The sequence below is a fragment of the Erpetoichthys calabaricus genome, chromosome 1 (genome assembly GCF_900747795.2).
Source record: "Erpetoichthys calabaricus chromosome 1, fErpCal1.3, whole genome shotgun sequence".
Classification (NCBI taxonomy): domain Eukaryota; kingdom Metazoa; phylum Chordata; class Cladistia; order Polypteriformes; family Polypteridae; genus Erpetoichthys; species Erpetoichthys calabaricus.
Window position 1 is genome coordinate 76,039,739 of NC_041394.2, and position 21,254 is coordinate 76,060,992.

Sequence of the window (21,254 nt, forward strand, 5' to 3'; positions counted from 1 at the left end):
AAAAAAAAAGTTAATAAGGAAGAAGTTGATTAGTTTCTAACCCTTCCATCAAATTGCTATTCTAGAGATATTTTCAGTTGTATAGATGAGTTATAACATGGGTGTGCGACCTCTTATTGTGTAGTATTATATCCACAACAATTCTAACATAGGGCATAGTGAATCACTATGACAAACAGGTTGTATGTTGGACGCTGAGTAGGAAATACAATATACCAAGTAGCCACAAAGAATGATAAAAATCAGGTTTTTTTAGACTACACACACAGAGGTCTGTCTGTCCTCATACCCAGATGGAATGGAAAAAGATGGGTATATACTTAGGTTTGACATGCTATTTGACTCAAAGTTGTGTAGTGTGACACACGCCTTACCATGTATCATATCTGCATCATCACTTGTTTTATATGGTGACAAAAGCTTGACTCTTGTTAATACTTATAAGAAGAAAGAAGAAACTAATGAAGTTTTAGAGTAAATATTCACAATTTATTGCTTATTAAGCAAAATGGAATAAGTCATTTGTTAGTTTTTATGGGAGACAGTAAAATAAAAGTTCATGCAGCTGCACTGGAAAACTGTTTGAGATATTGTTTCAGACCTGGTACACAGATCTCGCAAACAAACCTTTTACTTTTTTATATTCCAGTGCTACACAAATTGTTGTCTGAAATGGTTGAGCCTTACCTATTTTGAATATTTTGTGTTAAATTTTGCTTTGTCTGTCTTTCAGATGGAGTGATTTTCAAATGCTTGCTGATCAGAAGAAGCAGGAGTTGCACTCTGCACTTAATATTCAGAACTACCACCTTGAATGTAATGAGATTAAGTCTTGGATGCGGGAGAAGACTAAAGTGATTGAGTCAACACAGGGGCTGGGTAATGACTTGGCTGGTGTTATGGCTCTACAAAGAAAACTGACTGGAATGGAGCGTGACTTAGAAGCTATTCAAGGCAAACTGGATGATTTACGAAATGAAGCAAACAAATTGGCTGAGGAACACCCAGAACAGGCAAGTCAGATCCAGGGGAGGCTGTCGGAGATTCAGGAAGTTTGGGATGATCTTAATAACACTATGAAAAACAGGGAAGAAAGCCTTGGAGAAGCAAGCAAGCTGCATGGCTTTTTAAGAGATTTGGATGACTTTCAATCATGGCTATCACGTACACAAACTGCTATAGCATCAGAGGATATCCCTACATCACACCCTGAGGCTGAACGGCTACTCAGTCAGCATAAAAGCATCAAGAATGAGGTGGACAACTATAAGGATGACTACCAGAAAATGTGTGCTGTTGGAAAGGAAGTAACTCAAGGGCAAACAGATTCACAGCATATGTTCCTCAGTCAGAGGCTGCAAGCTCTTGACACTGGCTGGAATGAGCTTAGGCAAATGTGGGAGAACCGGCACAACCTTTTGGCTCAAGCTTCTGACTTCCAAACATTCCTAAGAGATGTGAAACAAGCTGAAGGTTTCCTCAACAATCAGGTACTTAAAGAATATTGGCATATTTTTTGTATTATATCCTAGGGTTTAGCCTTTTAAAAAAAGTCATCTCTGAATATAGAGAGTGTAAGAACGTAACATGCCTTCTCACATTACAAGCATCTATCACAGAGGTCCAAAGTTTTCCTGTAGGCAAACGTGCAAAGTTAAAAAAAAAAAAAAAAAAAAAAAAGAATATCCTGTGAATGTCACACTACATAACTGAGGTTCTGATGGGAGAATCTTATTAGTGTGTGAAAAAACTTGACCACAAATACAAAGTGAAACAACATATTTTTATTCAGTACGAAGTGTACTATGTTATAAAGTAGATTACTATCTTGTGTGTACTCTAAACTCTACAATACAGGCCTACACTCTGGCATAAAAACAATCAAACTGATAAGGAATGTCTTCCAATTTCAAACCATATATTTTTAATAGAGAGTCACAACTGCTTGATTGACATACTTGGTGAAAAGTCCAGTGACCTTGCTGGCAAGGGTAACCGATGAACAGTGAATGTCTTGATAGAACATCTCTCCCATTTCAAACAGAAATGGGATCAGGACCGGTTGGATGATGTCCCTGATCTAGGTAGTGCTGGTTAATATTCACAACACCAAATGGAAACGAGAACTGTATCTGACACAGTATTATGCACTTTGATGCCCAGAGTGGGCCTTGTATGTTGCAGGCATACAGTGCATCCGGAAAGTATTCACAGCGCATCAGTTTTTCCACATTTTGTTATGTTACAGCCTTATTCCAAAATGGATTAAATTAATTTTTTTTCCTCAGAATTCTACACACAACACCCCATAATGACAATGTGAAAAAAAGTTTACTTGAGGTTTTTGCAAATTTATTAAAAATAAAAAAACTGAGAAATCACATGTACATAAGTATTCACAGCCTTTGCTCAATACTTTGTCGATGCACCTTTGGCAGCAATTACAGCCTCAAGTCGTTTTGAATATGATGCCACAAGCTTGGCACACCTATCCTTGGCCAGTTTCGCCCATTCCTCTTTGCAGCACCTCTCAAGCTCCATCAGGTAGGATGGGAAGCGTCGGTGCACAGCCATTTTAAGATCTCTCCAGAGATGTTCAATCAGATTCAAGTCTGGGCTCTGGCTGGGCCACTCAAGGACATTCACAGAGTTGTCCTGAAGCCACTCCTTTGATATCTTGGCTGTGTGCTTAGGGTCGTTGTCCTGCTGTCCTTTGACAGCTCTTTGGTCTTGGCCATAGTGGAGTTTGGAGTGTGACTGTTTGAGGTTGTGGACAGGTGTCTTTTATATTGATAACGAGTTCAAACAGGTGCCATTAATACAGGTAACGAGTGGAGGACAGAGGAGCCTCTTACAGAAGAAGTTACAGGTCTGTGAGAGCTGGAAATCTTGCTTGTTTGTAGGTGACCAAATACTTTTTTTCCACCATAATTTGCAAATAAATTCTTCAAAAATCAGACAATGTGATTTTCTGGATTTTTTTTCTCATTTTGTCTCTCATAGTTGAGGTATACCTATGATGAAAATTACAGGCCTCTCTCATCTTTTTAAGTGGGAGAACTTGCACAATTGGTGGCTGACTAAATACTTTTTTGCCCCACTGTATGTGCCTCAAGACAATCCTGTCTCGGAGGTCTACAGACAATTCCTTTGACTTCATGCTTGGTTTGTGCTCTGACATGAACTGTCAACTGTGGGACCTTATATAGACAGGTGTGTGCCTTTCCAAAGCATGTCCAATCAACTGAATTTACCACAGCTGGACTCCAATTAAGCTGCAGAAACATCTCAAGGATGATCAGGGGAAACAGGATGTACCTGAGCTCAATTTTGAGCTTCATGGCAAAGGCTGTGAATACTTATGTACATGTGCTTTCTCAATTTGTTTATTTTTAATAAATTTGCTAAAACCTCAAGTAAACTTTTTTCACGTTGTCATTATGGGGTGATGTGTGTAGAATTCTTAGGAAAAAATGAATGTAATCCATTTTGGAATAAGGCTGTAACATAACAAAATGTGGAAAAAGTGATGCGCTGTGAATACTTTCCGGATGCACTGTATATACACTGGATTTAGCACCTCACCAAGTCTGCAGATATTTACATAAATATTTCTTGATTGCAGGAAGAATCTGCTTTCATCACTAAAGACCACAGACTAATTCCTCAGTCCACTTCAGGACTGCACAGGGTAACTTGTGACTGCAGTTTATTCTTGGTGATGGCAACTGCATATGTGGTCCAAGCCAATGTTCCCTCTAAGCTGAGCGCGTGAGCGATCGCTCACACGAATTCAGAGCGTCGCTCATACTTCCCGCACGATCGCTCATTCCGACGGCGTCGCTCGTACTTATCGCATGATCGCTCACTCCGACCGTCAGAGTTGGTGCTCATAAATTTTTGGCTTAAACAAAATGTCGCTCATAAACAATGTTTTTTGCTCACTATATGCTACTCCTTAGAGGGAACATTGGTCCAAGCCATCCTTTTGCTAAGCTTTCCAGCCACACACCTTTTTTCAGGTTGTTTGCAGCATTTTTTTTTTATTTTTTTTTTGCCACACAGCTGTTATCATCCTACTCACTCCCCATCCAAAGCTGCAGTGCTGTGCAGCTAAACTTCTGAAATATAATTTAATATACAATATATATATTATAATGGGGACCTTCAAAATTAGATTTGAATGTTATTTTGGGGGATTTAATTGGCTGGGACTGGTCTGCTTTTTTGGACTAAATGGCCTGTTCTTGTCAAACTTTTTCCAATGCACTCATATCTGTGATGTACCGGAAAAACAAATCCATTCAATAGAGACTCCCTTTCACAACTTATAGAACTTGAAGCATCTGCTGCTAACATCTTGGTGCCAGTTATCACAGGACACCTTCAGAATTCTTGTGGAGTCTGTGTCTTAATGGTTTAGAGCTATTTCAGTGTGACAAGGGAAAACTTTACAATATTAGGCAGGTGGTTTTAATATTGTGGCTTTTTAGTGTATGTTAAAGTACTAAATGAGAAGGTTAAAATTGCCAGAATGAATGGGCTGTGGGGGGATATCATGTTATTGCCTGGAGACAGTGTCATATTTATTTCGTCAGACAGTTCAAAATGAATTTTGGACAGGAAGCAAGTCACAATTGCAGCTGCAAAAATCCCAAGTCTCTGGAGCTGTCACCTTAAGTGTATTGCAGTGTGTGTGTTTTTTTTTTTCTAGGTTTTTACAATGATACAAAGCTATTAATAGTGTTGCATGTGTATCATGAGTTTCAGGATATTTTGGCAGCCAATCACTGTTACAAAAGCTGGATATTAGAATGGGAGCACTTGGTGGAAGTAAACCTACTACACACAGCTCAGCTGCAGTATGCCCACGTTTGAAAATTTATAGTGATTTTTGTTCATTTTGCTTCAAGATTAGATGCTGCAATGCCTTTACCCCACCCCAGAGTTAGTGTCTGTGTATCACTGGACAGGTGATTAAGATCACTGGGTGCCTGCCCTCTCCACTAATTTTAATAGTAAGTTTACACAAATGATATGACCTTTGTTGTACTCTGTATCACCATGGGTTACTCCACAAGCCTTGTGTCACTGATCACAACCTTGTTAGCCCTGCCCCTGCCATATTGTTCAACAGTATTCCAAAATGGATTTATTCTGAGTGTTATTTTAATTTCTACTGTATGTAATAAAAATAATCAAAATAAATACACAGATGTTATTACATGTGCAGTAAAATAAGGCAATTGTGTTAAAAAAGAAATGTGGGATTGTGTGAAGAATTACTTGAAGAGGTGAGAGAGGTTGATAGCATGCGTTGACTGCAGCATGTTGCCACACCCACCACATGAGAGGTAAGAACATCAAGAAACTTTCTGCATGTTCCTACAAACTGCATCGTCCTTCATGAATGGCCTTGGCCTTCAGCTATGCATGGCAAATATGATCTAAAAATATTATGATACATGCAAGCTTTTGTATTGCAGCTGAGACTATAATACAATAAAAAATTATGGATGCACTATTCAGCTGAACGTTTGATGCTAAACTTTGCTAAAATAGTTTAATACATTTCTAATCCACCACATGGCAGGGGTATTATTGTGAGGTTATTTTTTTTAGAATGTGAATATATAGGACAGATAAAAATAAATTATGGTGGAGTTGAACTCCAAAAAAAGTAAAAGTAAGGTGTTTAACAATAATTTTGTAAATTGGTTCGCTTAATTATGCTGCTTCAGCTATCCATTGGTTTAATTTTACGCATTATTATTTTCAAAATTAATGACAATCTTCATATTGTAGGAGTATGTGCTATCCCACACAGAGATGCCTAGTACTTTACAAGGAGCTGAGGCAGCTATCAAAAAACATGAAGATTTTCTCACCACCATGGATGCAAGTGAGGAGAAAATAAATGGAGTTGTTGAGAGTGGTAGAAAGCTGATAAGCGAAGGCAACGCTAGTGCAGATAAGATCCAAGAGAAAGCGGATTCTATACAAGGAAGGTAAGAAATGGAGTGAATGTCAATGATAGAATATGGGTTGAGTTTGGAAAATTTGAATCTAGTATTTTTTTTTTTTTTTGTTCATGATGATTAAGGTAGTATTTGGGAACAGGACTTGAGTGCATGACCACATAATAAATATTTATAGTGGGTACTGCTGTACAAAACAATATCTTAACAGGATATGAGGGTAAAAAGGTGAAAGAGAAAACATGGAAATAAGCAAAATATTTTTGAGTTATTCATTGAGAATACATTTAATCTTTTTAAGTGCTTTGGAATGTAAAGTGGCATACTAGAGCTACTGTGTTCATGTGCTTTTCTTTTAAAATATTGAACAAAAAATAATACTTAGCTATTTTCTAACTTAGTGACTAAGTTTAATATAAATAAAATGTGATCAGTAGTGTGTTCTGTTTTATTGAAAGAATATGTTAAAGTTGATTATTTTGTATTATACAAATTTCTTCCAGACACCAGAAAAATCGTGCTGCTGCAAATGAACTTCTTGCTAAGCTTAAAGATAACAGAGAGTTGCAGCACTTCTTGCAGGATTGTCAGGAGGTATGTGTTTTATAAAAAGTGATATTCAGAAATATGGCCAAAAGAAAAAAATTAAGTTAATTGTGGAATGTCCTAGGGTGGCCCTACTCTTACTTTCGTGCTGTTTATTATGTAGACTTCAATAGAGAGTCTCAAAATGCTAATATAGCCCTTGTATGTTCATACTCGCCAGTCTGTCACAAAGATGCAGATGGCAGCTTTTGGTCACCCTCGAGACTGACTGCTACTGTGGCTAAATACTTCTCCCTTTCTCTTCTATCTATGAGCCCAGACAACAACATCAATTACTAAAACAAGCAAGAGAGAAGGTCTAGGTTCAGGCTATACTTGACACTGCACAACACATATACTTGCAGATGCTGCTGCTACGCAAGCAGTGTATCAACTATACTTACGTGCATGCTTATGTAAATCTGGAAGATTTCACCAGGAAATCATCACAGTGAGAAAACAATGTCCGGTTTCACTGTGTTGTGAGTTGAGGGAAGAAAGATGTTAAATATAAAATTTTTTTGCAATCTGATGCATTACAAAGGTGCAAAAAAGATAGCCTCTTCTATGTCACTGTTGCCATGTGAGACCTTTAAATTTATTATGCCATTATGATGGGGAATATGCAAAGTTGTATTGCCTATGCGAGAAATGGATGAAGAAAAGCACCATGAATACTTTTTGTATATCGACATTTAATTCTGATGATTTGCTTCACTCCATTGAACCATTCATCAAACATCAAAGTACATACATTGATCCAGTTGGAGCTGCAACGCGTCTTACTGTCACACTGCATTATCTTGCAATAACCGAATCCCCTCGTCTTTTCTTAGACATTTTACGCTTTGCATGGACAAATCTGTCTTGAATTTGTTTCCATTTCATCTTGCATTGAAGTTCCCCAGCCCACCACAGGATAATGAAGATAAAAAACTTAAATAAATAAATAAATAAAATAATTAAAAAATTTAACTTTGTTATAATGCACTTTAAAAAAAAAAACAAAAAAAAACTATAGTATTAGAAACTGCTCTTCAGCCATGAGCTGGCACTAACAGTCATTTCTTGTCTATCACTTGATCTTTCTAGGTTATGCCCAAGCAGCCCTGTTTTGGAAATAAACAACTGTAAAACAAAATGAATAAATTTAATATTTATTTACCGTGATTGTTAAGATAGTTATATGCTGTTGCATTACGTGCAACATTTGTAAAATCCCATGAATAAGGATGTAACAAGTAATAGGGTGAAAACAACTCCAAACAGGACACACTGCCCTTTAGCATAAAAAGTATAAAGATGGACTTTGCATATCTAATGAGATCAAGAAAGACATCCGTGCAGTTTATTTAATGATAAAACATAACCCACAACAAAACAGACTCGTGGTATGATGTAACCTCCTTCAAAAAGATAAGATGTCTCTTGGTGGTAGTTATATTGTGATTAATTGTTTACATAAAGAGCATGTTACTCTTTGCAATTTGTCTATTTTTATACATTTATTATTTTGAGCTAATGTGTACTCGGGGATGTTTATTCTGATGTGATATGAGCATAACTTTATCTCTTGAGGATACTATTACTCAAGTGGAATTGTGGTACCAAAGTACGATAGAGCAGGATGAAGTAGCCTTGCTTCTAAGCAGAACAGACCACCATTTCAAACCTTAAACACCCTCCATATACAAGAGCGCTGCTAACATCTATAAATATAGAGGAGTTAAAATAACATCATAATACAACACACTATGCTGAAACTAATGGAACAGCTTTAATGTTTCCAGCTTGATCATTCATGTGTTTGGGAACCATATGGCTAAAGGGTATGCCTCTCTTGTGATAGTTAATTTCAGGACGTTTAGGGTAGCCTGCATTACCTTCTCCAGAGTATAGCCATATATTAATTCTATAAGGCCAAGTATATTTTTCCTTCTAAGTTAAGATTCAATTTAGTTATTTAAGAACTAGGGTTGTATGATTGTATTTCTTAGTTCTTTACAAAGCCTTTATTCTAGTGATTTGCAGTAATTATAGAGAGTAATAAGACAATTTTAACAAGATGTGAGAGTAAGGTTGCTGAACAATCAATCATAAGAATTTAAAAAATAGTGTATATATGATTTGTCGTTTATTTATTTATTATGGAAATGTGCAATTAAGAATTTCACTATACTATGTACATTTGACAAACCTGACTTTAGTAATCATATGCACCTAATAAAAATAGACACCCTATCTTTTCTTAATCCCTGAAAATTAAGAAATTCCTAATAAAACACATATATTGGCCCCATGGTTAATGCAGTCCTTACATGTTTCAGGATTTTTTTTTTTTTTTTTTAAATTTTTTTTTTTTTAACTTATTATTTCATTTTCTGAAACCACTTTTTCTGTTGTGGGTCTTGGTGGCAATGTGCCAAGCATGTCAGCCCAGACTTCCCTGCCCCCAGCAACAGATTCCAGGTCTTCCTGAGAAATCTCCAGTCATTCTGATGCCAGGCGAGAGATTCAATTATTTCAGCTTGTCCTGGGTCTGCTGCAGTGTCTCCATTCAGTGGTATGTGTTGGGGCAGCTCTAGGGAAAGTCGAGCCATGCTTTAGACATGACCAGACTGCCTCATCTGGCTCCTCTAAATCTGGAGAAGCAGTGACTCTACTCTAAGGCTCTCCCAAATTGCTGAGTTTCTCACCGTATCACAGAATGTCAGCCTAACCACCCTGCAAAGAAACTTAATTTCTGCCACTTGTACTCATGATCTCATTCTTTTGGTTATTAGTCACAACTCATGACAATAGATGAGGACAGGAATGTAGATTGACTGTTTTGTCTTAAACTCTGCTCCCACTTTGCCACCACAGATCAGCTGCTGCTAGTCCAATACACTCATCAGTCTCATGTTCCCTTTTTTGATCACTCGTAAACAAGATCCCGAAATTTTTAAACTCCTCTCCATTCCCCCATCAGTTGGAGAGAGCAATCCACTCTTTTCTAAGAGAAAACCATATCCTCAGACTTGGAAGTGTTGCTGTTCATCCCAGCTGCTTCTCACTTGGCAGTGAATCGCTCAAGTGGATGTTGAAGGTCGCTGTCAGTTGAGGCAAAGAGCACAACATCATCTACTGTACATAAAGCAAAGATTGCTACCCCTTATATCCCCCCCAACTGGGCACTCTCACATCTTCCCCAACTGGACACCCTGTATCTTGATATCCTATCCATAAAAACTACAAAGTGGAGTGGTGGCAAGACACAACCTTGATGGAGCGGACACCCACAGTGAACAAATCTGACTTAATACCAAGTATTCAGACACTGCTCTCATTGTGTTCAAATAGGAAGGAATAGCACGCTAGAGGGGCCCTGTTAACCCATATTCCTGCAGCACTTCCCACAACACAGGAACATGGTCATATGCTTTTTTTCAAATCTACAAAACACATTTAGACTATGTTTTCATACTCCCATGCATGTTGTAGCAACAGCACCATAGAGGAGCTGGATGGAATCTACATTGTTCCTCCTGTATATTTGACTCAACCATCGGATGGAGTCTTCCCTCCATTGCTGTTGCATATGCCTTACCTGGGAGGGAGTGTGATCACCCTTCTTAAATATGGGGACCACCATACCAGTCTGTCATTCCAAGGTTGCTTTACCTACCTTCCATGTGTCATTGAATGGAAACATTAACCATACTTTCCTAACAATGTCCAGCACTTTTCAACATATTCAGTGGCTTTAATCCACCCCATCAGCCTTACCACAACAGAGTCCTTGGACCACTGTACTGACTTCGACAAAAATGATGGGATCCAGCCAACAACCCCACGTCCTCCACGAACATGTGCGATCATGCCCCTTTTACAGTCCTTTTAGAGATGGGAGTTGAACTCATCAAAAATGGAAGTCTCAGCCAGGCGCTCTTCGGAAGCCCTACTCTTTGTCTGGGCTTCCTTGCCTTTTTAGCTTACATCTTTCATTTTGAATTCAACTCCCTACCAAGTGGTAAGCATTTGATGGGCCTTAGATCAAATGACCCAACTGCAAAGTTTGTCCTCAAACTTTGCCCCATGGTACTTTGGTACTAAATACACTTTTGAGCCTCCTTGTGTTCAAAAATAGTGTTTGCTATGTAAAATCCTTGACTAGCAATCCATAAAAACTCATTCTGGTACAGAATGGGCATTGTTTCATTCTTCCCAGTCATTCCCGACATTTGGGCATTCTGTTTCATTCTTCCTAGTCATTCCCGACATTGGCATTGAAGTTCCCCAATAAGACTACAATGTCCATAGGTAGCACCCTTTCATGCACCTCATCCACCTTCTCTAAGATAGCTGAATACTCTGAACAGCTGTTCATTTAATTTGAGTCTTAAACTTTCTTTGTAAAAATGGTAGATGGTTTGCTGACTTTTAGACCTTTAACCTTTCTGTAAAACATTAAAATGTAAGAACAAAAACTATGTTTTATGTAATAAGTATGGAAATGTATAATTAATTGCTATTTATGTATTTTCAAAATCTGATTATTTTAATACAGGTTTGGGGGTTGATTCTGACCAGGTAGCTTTGGGCACAAGACAGGAACCAACCACAGGGGAGGCACTAGACTAATGAGAATGTAAAGTCTCCAATTAACCTAACCTGTACATCTCCTTGATGTAATAAGAATCTTAAAGTTCAATGCCTGTTTTTATCTAGCGCTCATCTGTATTGTGCTGTATTCATCTTTCTTTCATTCCTCAATAGATTTTTAATTGGTGCTCCTGAAAAACATGCTACTTTACATTGGAGATGGTGTGGTGTAGTTTGAGCACAGTGCTTGTTTCACCTTAGTCTTGGTAGATCACAAACGTTTGCATCATGTACCTGAAGTCCTCTTAATAGCATTTTGCAAATGCTTTGTTGGAAAAGAGTTGAATTTCTTCCCAGTCTAAAACCAAGGATAGCCAGTTCTAGGCTCTGAAACTTTCTATAAAGTTTCTATAAGCAGGTATTTATCCTTAGGAGCTGAATTTTGTCATCAGTTTGATATCTTTTTATTTATTTTTTTATTGTCAAACTAATAAAGGCTCACAAATCATGTAGCATGATATGATGGTAATATTGGCTTATTTGAGCTGATTTGACTTACACAGTTAAGAAGCAGATGGCTACTGTTTTATATTATATATAAAATATTTTATATAATAATTATATTACAAAAAATATGCTGTAGTTCTTGGCATGTATTATTACAGTTGAAGCATAGTGAGTCAAAGACAAAGAACTGATAACCTTGGATTTTTAAGTCCACATCTTGTCCAATAAATTCTTCTTGAGAATGCAGAGCAGCAGAGAAATACTTTATATGTTTTTATGTCACTGGCCAAGATTATGGTTGGCAAAAAAATTAAAATAAATAAAATGACACAGTGTTACACTTTGCCTATGTATATTGTCTTCCTTGGGTGAGCAAAGTAAACTTAAGTTTTCATACATTGGTACTTCCTACCTGAGTAAATTTAGCTTATATTATGTCATTAATTTGGTTTTGTTCCACAATATACAGACATTCTTTAAATTTTTTTGTGCGTGTGTGTGAGAGTTTTATTACTACTTCTGCTTTATGGAATCATTATATTGTGTAGTACTTAACTACACAGGTCAAAGAAGGTTTAATGCAATGTGAAATGGTATATTTTGTTAAAATTTGTTTATGTGAAAATACTAATGTTTACCATGACAGCTCACGCTCTGGATAAATGAGAAGATGCTTACAGCCCAAGATATGTCTTATGATGAGGCCCGGAATCTTCATAGCAAGTGGCAGAAACACCAGGCCTTCATGGCTGAGCTAGCCTCTAATAAGGACTGGCTGGACAAGATAGACAGGGTAACGTTATTTTGTTGTTTTTTCTTTCATCTGTTCACGTTAATGCCTTTTTTTAGTTTTTAGAAATGTTTTTTTTAGAATCCAGTCCCTTACTCAATATGCCTAACAGATGCCACCATCTTTTTTTGGTCTCGGCTGCAGAAAGGGAAACACAGAGACTAACTACAAGAGGGGAAAAATGATCAAATTGCAGGCTTGTTGTCACTTTTGCCAGATGGGTATTGACGTTAACATAATGAATACACACTGCTTCTATAAGTAATGATAAATGCTCATAATTTAATCTATTTCCAGAAATATTTCCAGGGATTTAAATTGCTAGCAGGATTACTTGAGGGGAGAGCAAATGTGCACATCTTTCTTTCTATGCAATATATCACCAAGTAGAAAATCATTCATGCTACAGTAGGTGTATAAGCCCTGCAACATGTACTGTACAACTTTGTTGAAAACTTGACTGTAAATCGCAACTAAAACAGATGGATATCCTTTTTTCTGATAAGTAGAAAAATAGACTCAAAATATTTTGTCTTCCAATTTCTTTGGCAAGTAGCAGACAGTGTGTCAGGATTACAGTAAATATATTCTAGACAAAGTGAACATTCACATGCTGTTACAGATTTTAGTGTATGGTCCATTTATTAAATGCAATTGTATGCTTTGGTGCAAAAACATCTAGACACAGAATACAGTCCATGTGTGCAAATTATGTTGAGTTGCAGTTAGAGCATCTATTAGAACTGCTTTTAAGGAGGCAGCTGTTTCCTTCTAGTTTATATCAAACATGACTGCAGTTGCCGTGAGTGATGGAAGCTCCCAAACTGTCCCCAGTTCGGAAACCCAAAAGCAAATATTACCTAATGTTAGATTGTATTTAAGACTTTACTGGTAAGAAATTTGCATACTCAAAAGGCAAAAGCCTTTAAAATAATACCAGGCTTGACTTTTTCTTTTCTTTATCTAACACTGGCTGCTGAAGGTTTATCAAACAGAACTGCCTATGCTCCATCTCATGTGAAAATGGGACTGAGGCAAAGTTTCATCAGATGCGGTGTTTCAACAGAGGCATCAACTGTTAAATCATTTTTATATTAAAACTAAATTTACGGGGCATGACAAAATTAAAAAAAATAGTGTTTTATTTAAAATTTGTAATAACTGTCAAGTGTATCTCAGGTGCTAATACTGTTTGTTTTTTTTTTTTCTTTTTTCTTTTTGTACAGGAGGGAAAAGCATTGGTGAGCGAGAAGCCAGAGCTAGAGCCAGTAGTGACACAGAAACTGTTAGACCTTCAAAAGCTGTGGGAGGAGTTGGAAAATACAACCAAGACTAAAGCACAATGCTTGTTTGATGCCAACCGAGCAGAACTGTTTACCCAGAGCTGCTCTTCTCTTGAGTCTTGGTTAAAGAACGTTGCTGGACAGTTGCAGAGTGATGATTATGGGAAAGATTTAACTAGTGTCAATATCCTTTTGAAGAAGCAACAGGTAAGCAGAAGGAATAGGAAATTGCTGCAGTAGTAGTTTTGGTTAAAGTAAGATTTGCAGTGTGCACCTAGTCCAAGAGCATCTTTGTTAGCAATCAAAGTTTATATTTATGCATTTGATTTGCAATTGTGAAACTGTATGGTTTTTGACTGCTTGGGTAACAACGAGAGGATCTGACCTGTTAACTTATAATTGATGAATGGTGAACTTATTCAGGGCGGCACGGTGGCGCAGTGGGTAGCGCTGCTGCCTCGTAGTTGGGACACCTGGGGACCCGGGTTCGCTTCCCAGGTCCTCCCTGCGTGGAGTTTGCATGTTCTCCCCGTGTCTGCGTGGGTTTCCTCCGGGCGCTGCAGTTTCCTCCCACAGTCCAAAGACATGCAGGTTAGGTGGATTGGTGATTCTAAATTGGCCCTAGTGTGTGCTTGGTGTGTGGGTGTGTTTGTGTGTGCCCTGCGGTGGGTTGGCACCCTGCCTTGTGCCCTGTGTTGGCTGGGATTGGCTCCAGCAGACCCCCGTGACCCTGTGTTCGGATTCAGCGGGTTGGATAATGGATGGATGGATGAACTTATTCAAATGCTCTGAATGTTAGCTAGAACTACTTGAGGTACTAGAATGAATATTGAATGTCTTGTTCCATGATCCATGAAGTGCAAAAAGTATGTAATTTGTAAGGTTACGGTAAGGAGTAAACACCAGTGCTGAGGTAAACAATCAAATAGGCATTCTGTGCAATATTTCAGTAGTGTCTATGATTGACTATAAGCCTTTCAAGAAGATGGTAGTTGTTGAAGTGTCTAAAGTAGATACCCACGTCTGGAAAGATTAAGGGGAATGAATTTCATTCCATCACACACAGGCAGCTTTGATTTCCCTGGGTGTGTAGACTCGTCGTCACCCACATGGCTTTTGGTGAGGTTAAAGAGCTTTTGTCCTAGATGTAGGATATAATCTGTTTCTGTAACTCTGGTCAGTGTAGTAGCTGGAAATATAAGTGGTAAGAAAAAAGCAGAGGAGAGTGAGATTTGGCCAGCCATGCTGAAAGCAGTTAGTTCTGTAGCAATATATTGGTTTGTACAACTTCAGCATTACATTACATTAAGATTGGTCGACTGAGGTGGTTGTTAAAAGTACTTGTTTTAAAAATTAAGAAGAAAAATAATAAAACATAAAAGGGGTTAAAAAGGAAAAAGGCCGTTTGTCCCATTTAGCAAAGTTTATATTGGAGTACAGAGGCTGGTTGAGAAATAGGGATTCTGCACTGCCTAAAGAATAGTGTACCAAATGCATAGATATAATATAAGACTGTGCCAACTGTTCATCTTTCCTAATTATAATATTCATGAAAATGTTTTAAGATGTATCTGAGACTTGACGTGTTTAGTCTGAATCTGAGAAAGCTAAATCTGTACATATAGCATCGTCTACTAAGTTAGCATCATCTAAATGTTAACTTACCACAATGTTCAACTCTCATTGCCTTGTGGTGAGGAAGAAAGTTGTCTTCTCTAAATCTGGACTATGTTCTGTAATGCGGAAGAGGGTTGCATTCTCTTCAAGTGAAGGAGCAGTTGCCCCAAATAGAAGTGGTACCGCCGATCTAAATCAGCTGATCTTCACTACAAAAGTGTAGATCGGTGATCTATAAAATAGCTGTTAACAAAAAACATTTTTTCAGCATCTGCATTTTTTAAGCTTTATGATGATTCAGTTGTGCACCTTTATGCAAAGTACTTCAATACTTTTTCTGCAAGCTTCCTGTAAATGGAGAGCAGAAAAGCAGGCTTTACCAGAATAAGACACAACCTTAATATTAGCCTTTACATTAAAGAAAGTGGAGTAATAAACTGAGAAAAAGATATTGGAAGAGTCATCCTGTACAATTAGACAAATGACAAAGCAACTTAAATTAATTCAGACCTTTTTTGTTTTGCTCTTTAATTAAAAACAGATGCTGCTGGTCTTAGCTTGGACAGCAGGCGAGTTTGTATTAAGTACAGCAGCTCACATTTTCAATTATAAAATGAAAATATAAAAAAAATGAAATTACTGCTTATTAAACAATAGGCTGGTTAGTTTAGAAGCAAAATTTTGTCTATTTCTCTTGTAAACTTGTTAAGCATGTTAGTCTGGTCTCTTCTTAATAAACATCTGATGAACATTTGATAGATTTGTGTCCCTTTTAATGGCTTGTACTGCCAGCGTTTTGGTAAGAAATAAGTACTGCATAATTAAAAGGGTAATCCATATTTACCAAAGTTTATACTTTTAATATAGAACATAAGCTCTCTGAGTTTGATTATGTGAGAGCAAAGTGTAAAATGACTTTTAAAGGGATGAAAAAGCGGAATTGGACAATTCTTTAACATGAAATTGATGATCGGTATCAGGGAGCATCCCTACCAAATAGAGGAATTAAAATGCAAGAAATTACGCTTTTGGCAGCAGTATTTGCAAGCTGCATTGGACAGTGATGTTGAAGCAGAAGTCAAGTAGCCTTCTATAATAATAATAATAATAATTCATTACATTTATATAGCGTTTTTCTCAGTACTCAAAGCGCTATCCACACAGGGAGGAACCGGGAAGCGAACCCACAATCTTCCACAGTCTCCTTACTGCAAAGCAGCAGCACTACCACTGTGCCACCTGTGAGGACGAGATCTTCTAAATAATAAGATCTTAGCTATGTGCTTTTGTAATGAGTTTCCTGCTCACCAAGTCACAGAAAGAAATTCAAGCAAGTCTGGTGAAACCTCATAATAAGAGTGTTGGCAGATTAAAAGCTTTAGGTATCTAAAGAAGATAGCTGCTTGGCATAGTCTGTTGGGTTAAGAAACATACAGAGACCCTTAACAGGCTGAAGTGAATACTTACAGCCCTGGGAATTCCCAGTAGGAGAAGGGCAGTGTTTGTTAGATAAGTCTTATCTGACCCAGTTAGTCTGTTACCATTGCAAACTTTCTTGGGAGAATTATATTGAATGTGATTGTTTTGCAGTAATTTATGAAGGGTATTTACCAGCCTTTTTAGTCTCTTGTTTAACTATTAAGATTTTAAGTTGGTGGCCTTCCACTTCTTAACAGTGTTCAATTGTCTGATTGCTCTAGTCAAATGACATTTGCCTTTTTAAATAGACCAATTAATAAATATCGTTAAGTTTTAAAAAAAAAACACATTCTCCTATGCAAAGAAAAAAAATCTGATATATGTATAAATGGTACACATTTACACAGTCTCCCATTATGCTTATGGTCATGTGTGACAATGCCGGGCAAATTAAGTGGCTCATTATGTTATCTGTCTTGGCTGAAATAGAAGATCTCAAATAATTGTTGGAGCAAAACTGACAGGGTTTCAAAGTTGAGAAATGTTCGACTTTCTGATATTTCACAGGGAATATGGCTAAGGTAATTTGTGTGAAATCACTGGAAGGAAAAATATCATGACCTACGAGCCGCTCAAAGAAATTGCACATTTCTTCACCATGCACTGATCTAAGACGTAAGGAAAAAACAAAGCAGCTCTAGATTCTGTCAGTTTATAGTTGAAGCATGAAACTTTTTCAAGAGCATTATGTCGGGCTTTACAAGGACTGAGGTTATTTTGATGCTTACACATCTTATCTTAGAGCACATTTTATTGGTAAACTAACACAAAAAAACACAAGCAGCAGTCTTGGTAGAGGAAAACTCTCATTCATATGCTAGTCACAAAATCTCAACACTTTCAGCTGACCATTTAAGGACATTCTGCAACAGCAATCAAGATGCTGTTACCACTCTCATTAAAATTTGAAATGTTAGACATTTATTTAATGGATGTAGGTGTTGAATCCTCCAAACCAGTATAGCAGAATGAATGCCAAAGTGTGCTGATGCTGCTGTTGTGATACATAAAGGCCTGACACTCTATTAAGTTAAGACATAAAGGTTAATTGTTTATTTTGCCAGCTACCTGTACATACTGCATCTTTTTCTTAATAAATTAGTCTTAAATCATGTACATCTTTATTACATCAAAAAATTATGAAAAATGTGCTACGATGAGCCACAGTAAAACTGTCTGCCCTAAACACTCAGATCCTTCTGGGGCACTAACAATGCAATGTGGAAAAAACAAATAATGATTATGACTGTCTACTTTTCTTTACTTTACTACAGAAGGCAAAATATTGATTCTTATAAGAAAATCAATGTGTTAAGTGATTTCAGTTATAATTTCCTTTTACACATCAGTGTTTACCTATTTTCTTTATTCACATTTAAAACCCATTGTAGCTCAATAGTAAACAGATCATAGCAGTCATTTTTAAATGTTATTTTTAGTCTTAGGTTTATTAGATTTTAGTCTGGTGTGCACAAATTCAATTTTATTTTGTGTGTGACTTTTTTTAAAGATGTTGGAGAATCAAATGGAAGTTCGAGAAAAGGAAGTACAAGCACTAAAGAGTCAGGCTGTAGCACTGTCTCAGGAGGATGCAAATACTGTAGAAGTTGATTCCAAGCACAAAAAAGTATACGAGACCTTTATGCAGCTCCAGGAACCACTCCAGGCCAGACTTTCTAAGTTGCTATCTTCCAAAGAGGCACATCAGTTCAAAAGAGATCTTGAAGATGAGATTGTAAGTTTGTGTTATAATCTTTGCCTTCTATGACATTTGCAGACTGGGTTAGACTCTTAACCTAGTTAGATATTTTTATTTGTATGTATGCACACTGTTTGATCCAACAAGTAATCTAATGTTGTTTCTTCTATAAATGTCATGCTTGTTTCAATGTTTTTGCTTGACTTTGCAATTTTCGCAGTACCATTTATGATTTCACACATTATCAAACAAAAAATTATAGTTGCAATTTTTTGGTGTAGGGGTGAAAATGGAGCATATTATGTGGATATTACTTTGTTCTTAGTCCAGCATGGCTCCATATGTACTTTCTTACAGTTATAATATATGTGAAGAAATAATTTTTCTAAACCAAAACCTTCAAAGCTTGATGTATCTGCTCTTTGGGGTTTTCTTACCATGTTATTGAGAGAAAAGCAGTATTAACTTAAATGAACACGGTACTAGTTACATTTAATCTTCCAAAATACAGTATAATAAAGAAATTTCTAGCACTTTCAGTGTCATCATAGTAAATCTCCATATCTCTTTCAGCTATGGATAAAGGAACGTATGCCCTTGGCTATGTCCATGGATAATGGAAAGGATTTGCCCACTGTTCAGCTTCTCATGAAGAAAAACCAAGTAAGTGTCATCCCTCCACCCCCATTAATAAATGGGCACTAAAACATTGCCAAAAATGTATCCAAAGTTCTTAATATGAACAGTTTTGACTTTTATTAAACACCAGTGGAAATTAAAAAATCTGAGATTTAGGTAGGAGAATCATCCCAAACACAAGGTGATACAATGTGGTTTATTTGGCATATACTATTGTGTGTTACGTGGCATACTTGCATTAATACTGGATGTAACAGCCCTGCTCTCTGGCATGCAAATGATGACATACAAATGACCAATAATCTTGTGTTGAATAACCATGTATGTCTTGTGTTGAATAACCATGCATACCTTTCAAACTAGTCACGGTTCATCCCTGGTAACTGGTTGTAGTAAACCTGCCATTCAATCCAGTCCCACTATAGCTGATAGCACCCCATACTATGATACCTAGTATGGTTTCCTGGTCTCTAGACATGTACATAACCATCACTCATTCCCAGACAGAGTCTTCTTTTATCATTAAAGATGACAGACTGCCATTTCTCCTTACAATTGGCCAATTCAACACACCACTGCAGGTGTGTATGGTGGTGATGATCAGTGAGTCGCAGCCTTGCTTCAGTAAGATTGTACTTGGTCCAAGTGCATGCTTATGGTGTGACACTCACTGATGCTTGCTGCTGTGTCTGTTTGTTAAATCTCAGCCTTCCTTTCTGATGTAATAGTCTTGATCTCTCCAGCTGTGGGAACACCCCTCTTCCCATCATCACCAGCACCCACCTATGCACTATGGACAACTCCCAGCTCCTTTGGCAATTTAACAGAAGGACCATCCTGTTTCTTGTTCAGATTCCATTAATTGCACAAAGATGTCTGCCAGGCATGATGTACTTAACATAGTACTGTACAGCACATTGCAGCACAAACAACTGTTTCCATAAGACTGGTGACACCCCATATTGATGAGAGTGATGTGCACGCTATGTCTCCACTGCATTTCATTGGTCTTGTGACTTTGATGGCAACATTGTCTGCCTCCTGTTGCAGAAATTCCAAACTGGTTTCCATCTGTTTTTTTGTTTTTTTTAACCCATTTTTCACTAGTTTATTTTGTGATATGGGTATTATCAAGTTCATGTTTACCATATACTGTATATAGTTGTATTTTATGAAATCTGCTTTTTAAATTTTTTTGATTCTGATTTAACGTCTGTAATGGTATGAAATCCCACTAAATACTTTATTACTAAATAACATTCAGAGTTTACAGTATGCTTATTTCTACAGTACATATATAAGCGGTGGAAATTCTCAGGAAATCATCTATGATATTTTTTTAAATCAGAATGTTCTGTTTTATTTAATATTTGATGGTTACTTACACACTTTGAAGCTCTAATAAGTTATATTTGTTAGTCCTGGGTTGGGCCAATGTTTGCAATCTCCTGTTGGTTGTCTTACATCCCAGCAATAATTTGTTTTGTGCATTTAACATTGTATTGAGCATATGGATTGACTGAAAAGAACTCTGAGAATCATAAGTAGTGTTTTTAGTCTTAGTGTTCAGGTAAAAATCATTTTATATCAATTGTATGTAAACCATTTTTTTGGCGTGTTTTTCTTTTTTTTCCCAATAAATTGAACATCAGCTCCATAGTATATATCTATTAACTCCCTAAATAAATGTTTTTTTTCTTCTTTAGACTCTGCAAAAAGAGATTCAGGGTCACCAGCCTCGCATTGATGACATTCAGGCGCACGGGCAGAAAATGATACAAAATGAGGATGGTGACGCTTTGCAGGGCAGACTTTCTGAACTTCAGGATATGTGGCAACATCTCAAGGTAGAGGTGGATCAGAGACACAGTCGTCTCTCAGAGGCTCACAAAGCTCAGCAGTTTTATGCTGATGCTGCAGAAGCTGAGGCTTGGATGGGAGAGCAGGAGCTTCATATGATGACTGAAGAGAAAGCAAAGGTTTGTCTCTTAATTCTATATTATTAAAATTTGATTGATGATTGGATAAAAAAGTTCTCCAGGGTTCTTGATGATATGTTATGTATCCTCTTTGCAAAAGTAAATTAAATATGC

The 21,254-nt window shown here is 37.2% G+C and overlaps 1 protein-coding gene across 4 annotated transcripts in view; it reads left to right on the forward strand.

Moving 5' to 3' along the window:
• LOC114652128 (spectrin beta chain, non-erythrocytic 1) overlaps window positions 1-21,254 on the forward strand; it is a 316,386-nt gene that overhangs the window by 251,092 nt on the left and 44,040 nt on the right. For all 4 annotated transcript variants that reach the window (XM_051935324.1, XM_028802342.2, XM_051935326.1 and 1 more), the window contains 8 exons: window positions 734-1,490; window positions 5,806-6,008; window positions 6,482-6,572; window positions 12,301-12,447; window positions 13,671-13,934; window positions 18,334-18,558; window positions 19,096-19,185; window positions 20,868-21,140. In XM_051935324.1, the coding sequence (XP_051791284.1) occupies window positions 734-1,490; window positions 5,806-6,008; window positions 6,482-6,572; window positions 12,301-12,447; window positions 13,671-13,934; window positions 18,334-18,558; window positions 19,096-19,185; window positions 20,868-21,140 (2,050 nt within the window). The remainder of the gene's footprint in view (window positions 1-733; window positions 1,491-5,805; window positions 6,009-6,481; window positions 6,573-12,300; window positions 12,448-13,670; window positions 13,935-18,333; window positions 18,559-19,095; window positions 19,186-20,867; window positions 21,141-21,254) is intronic.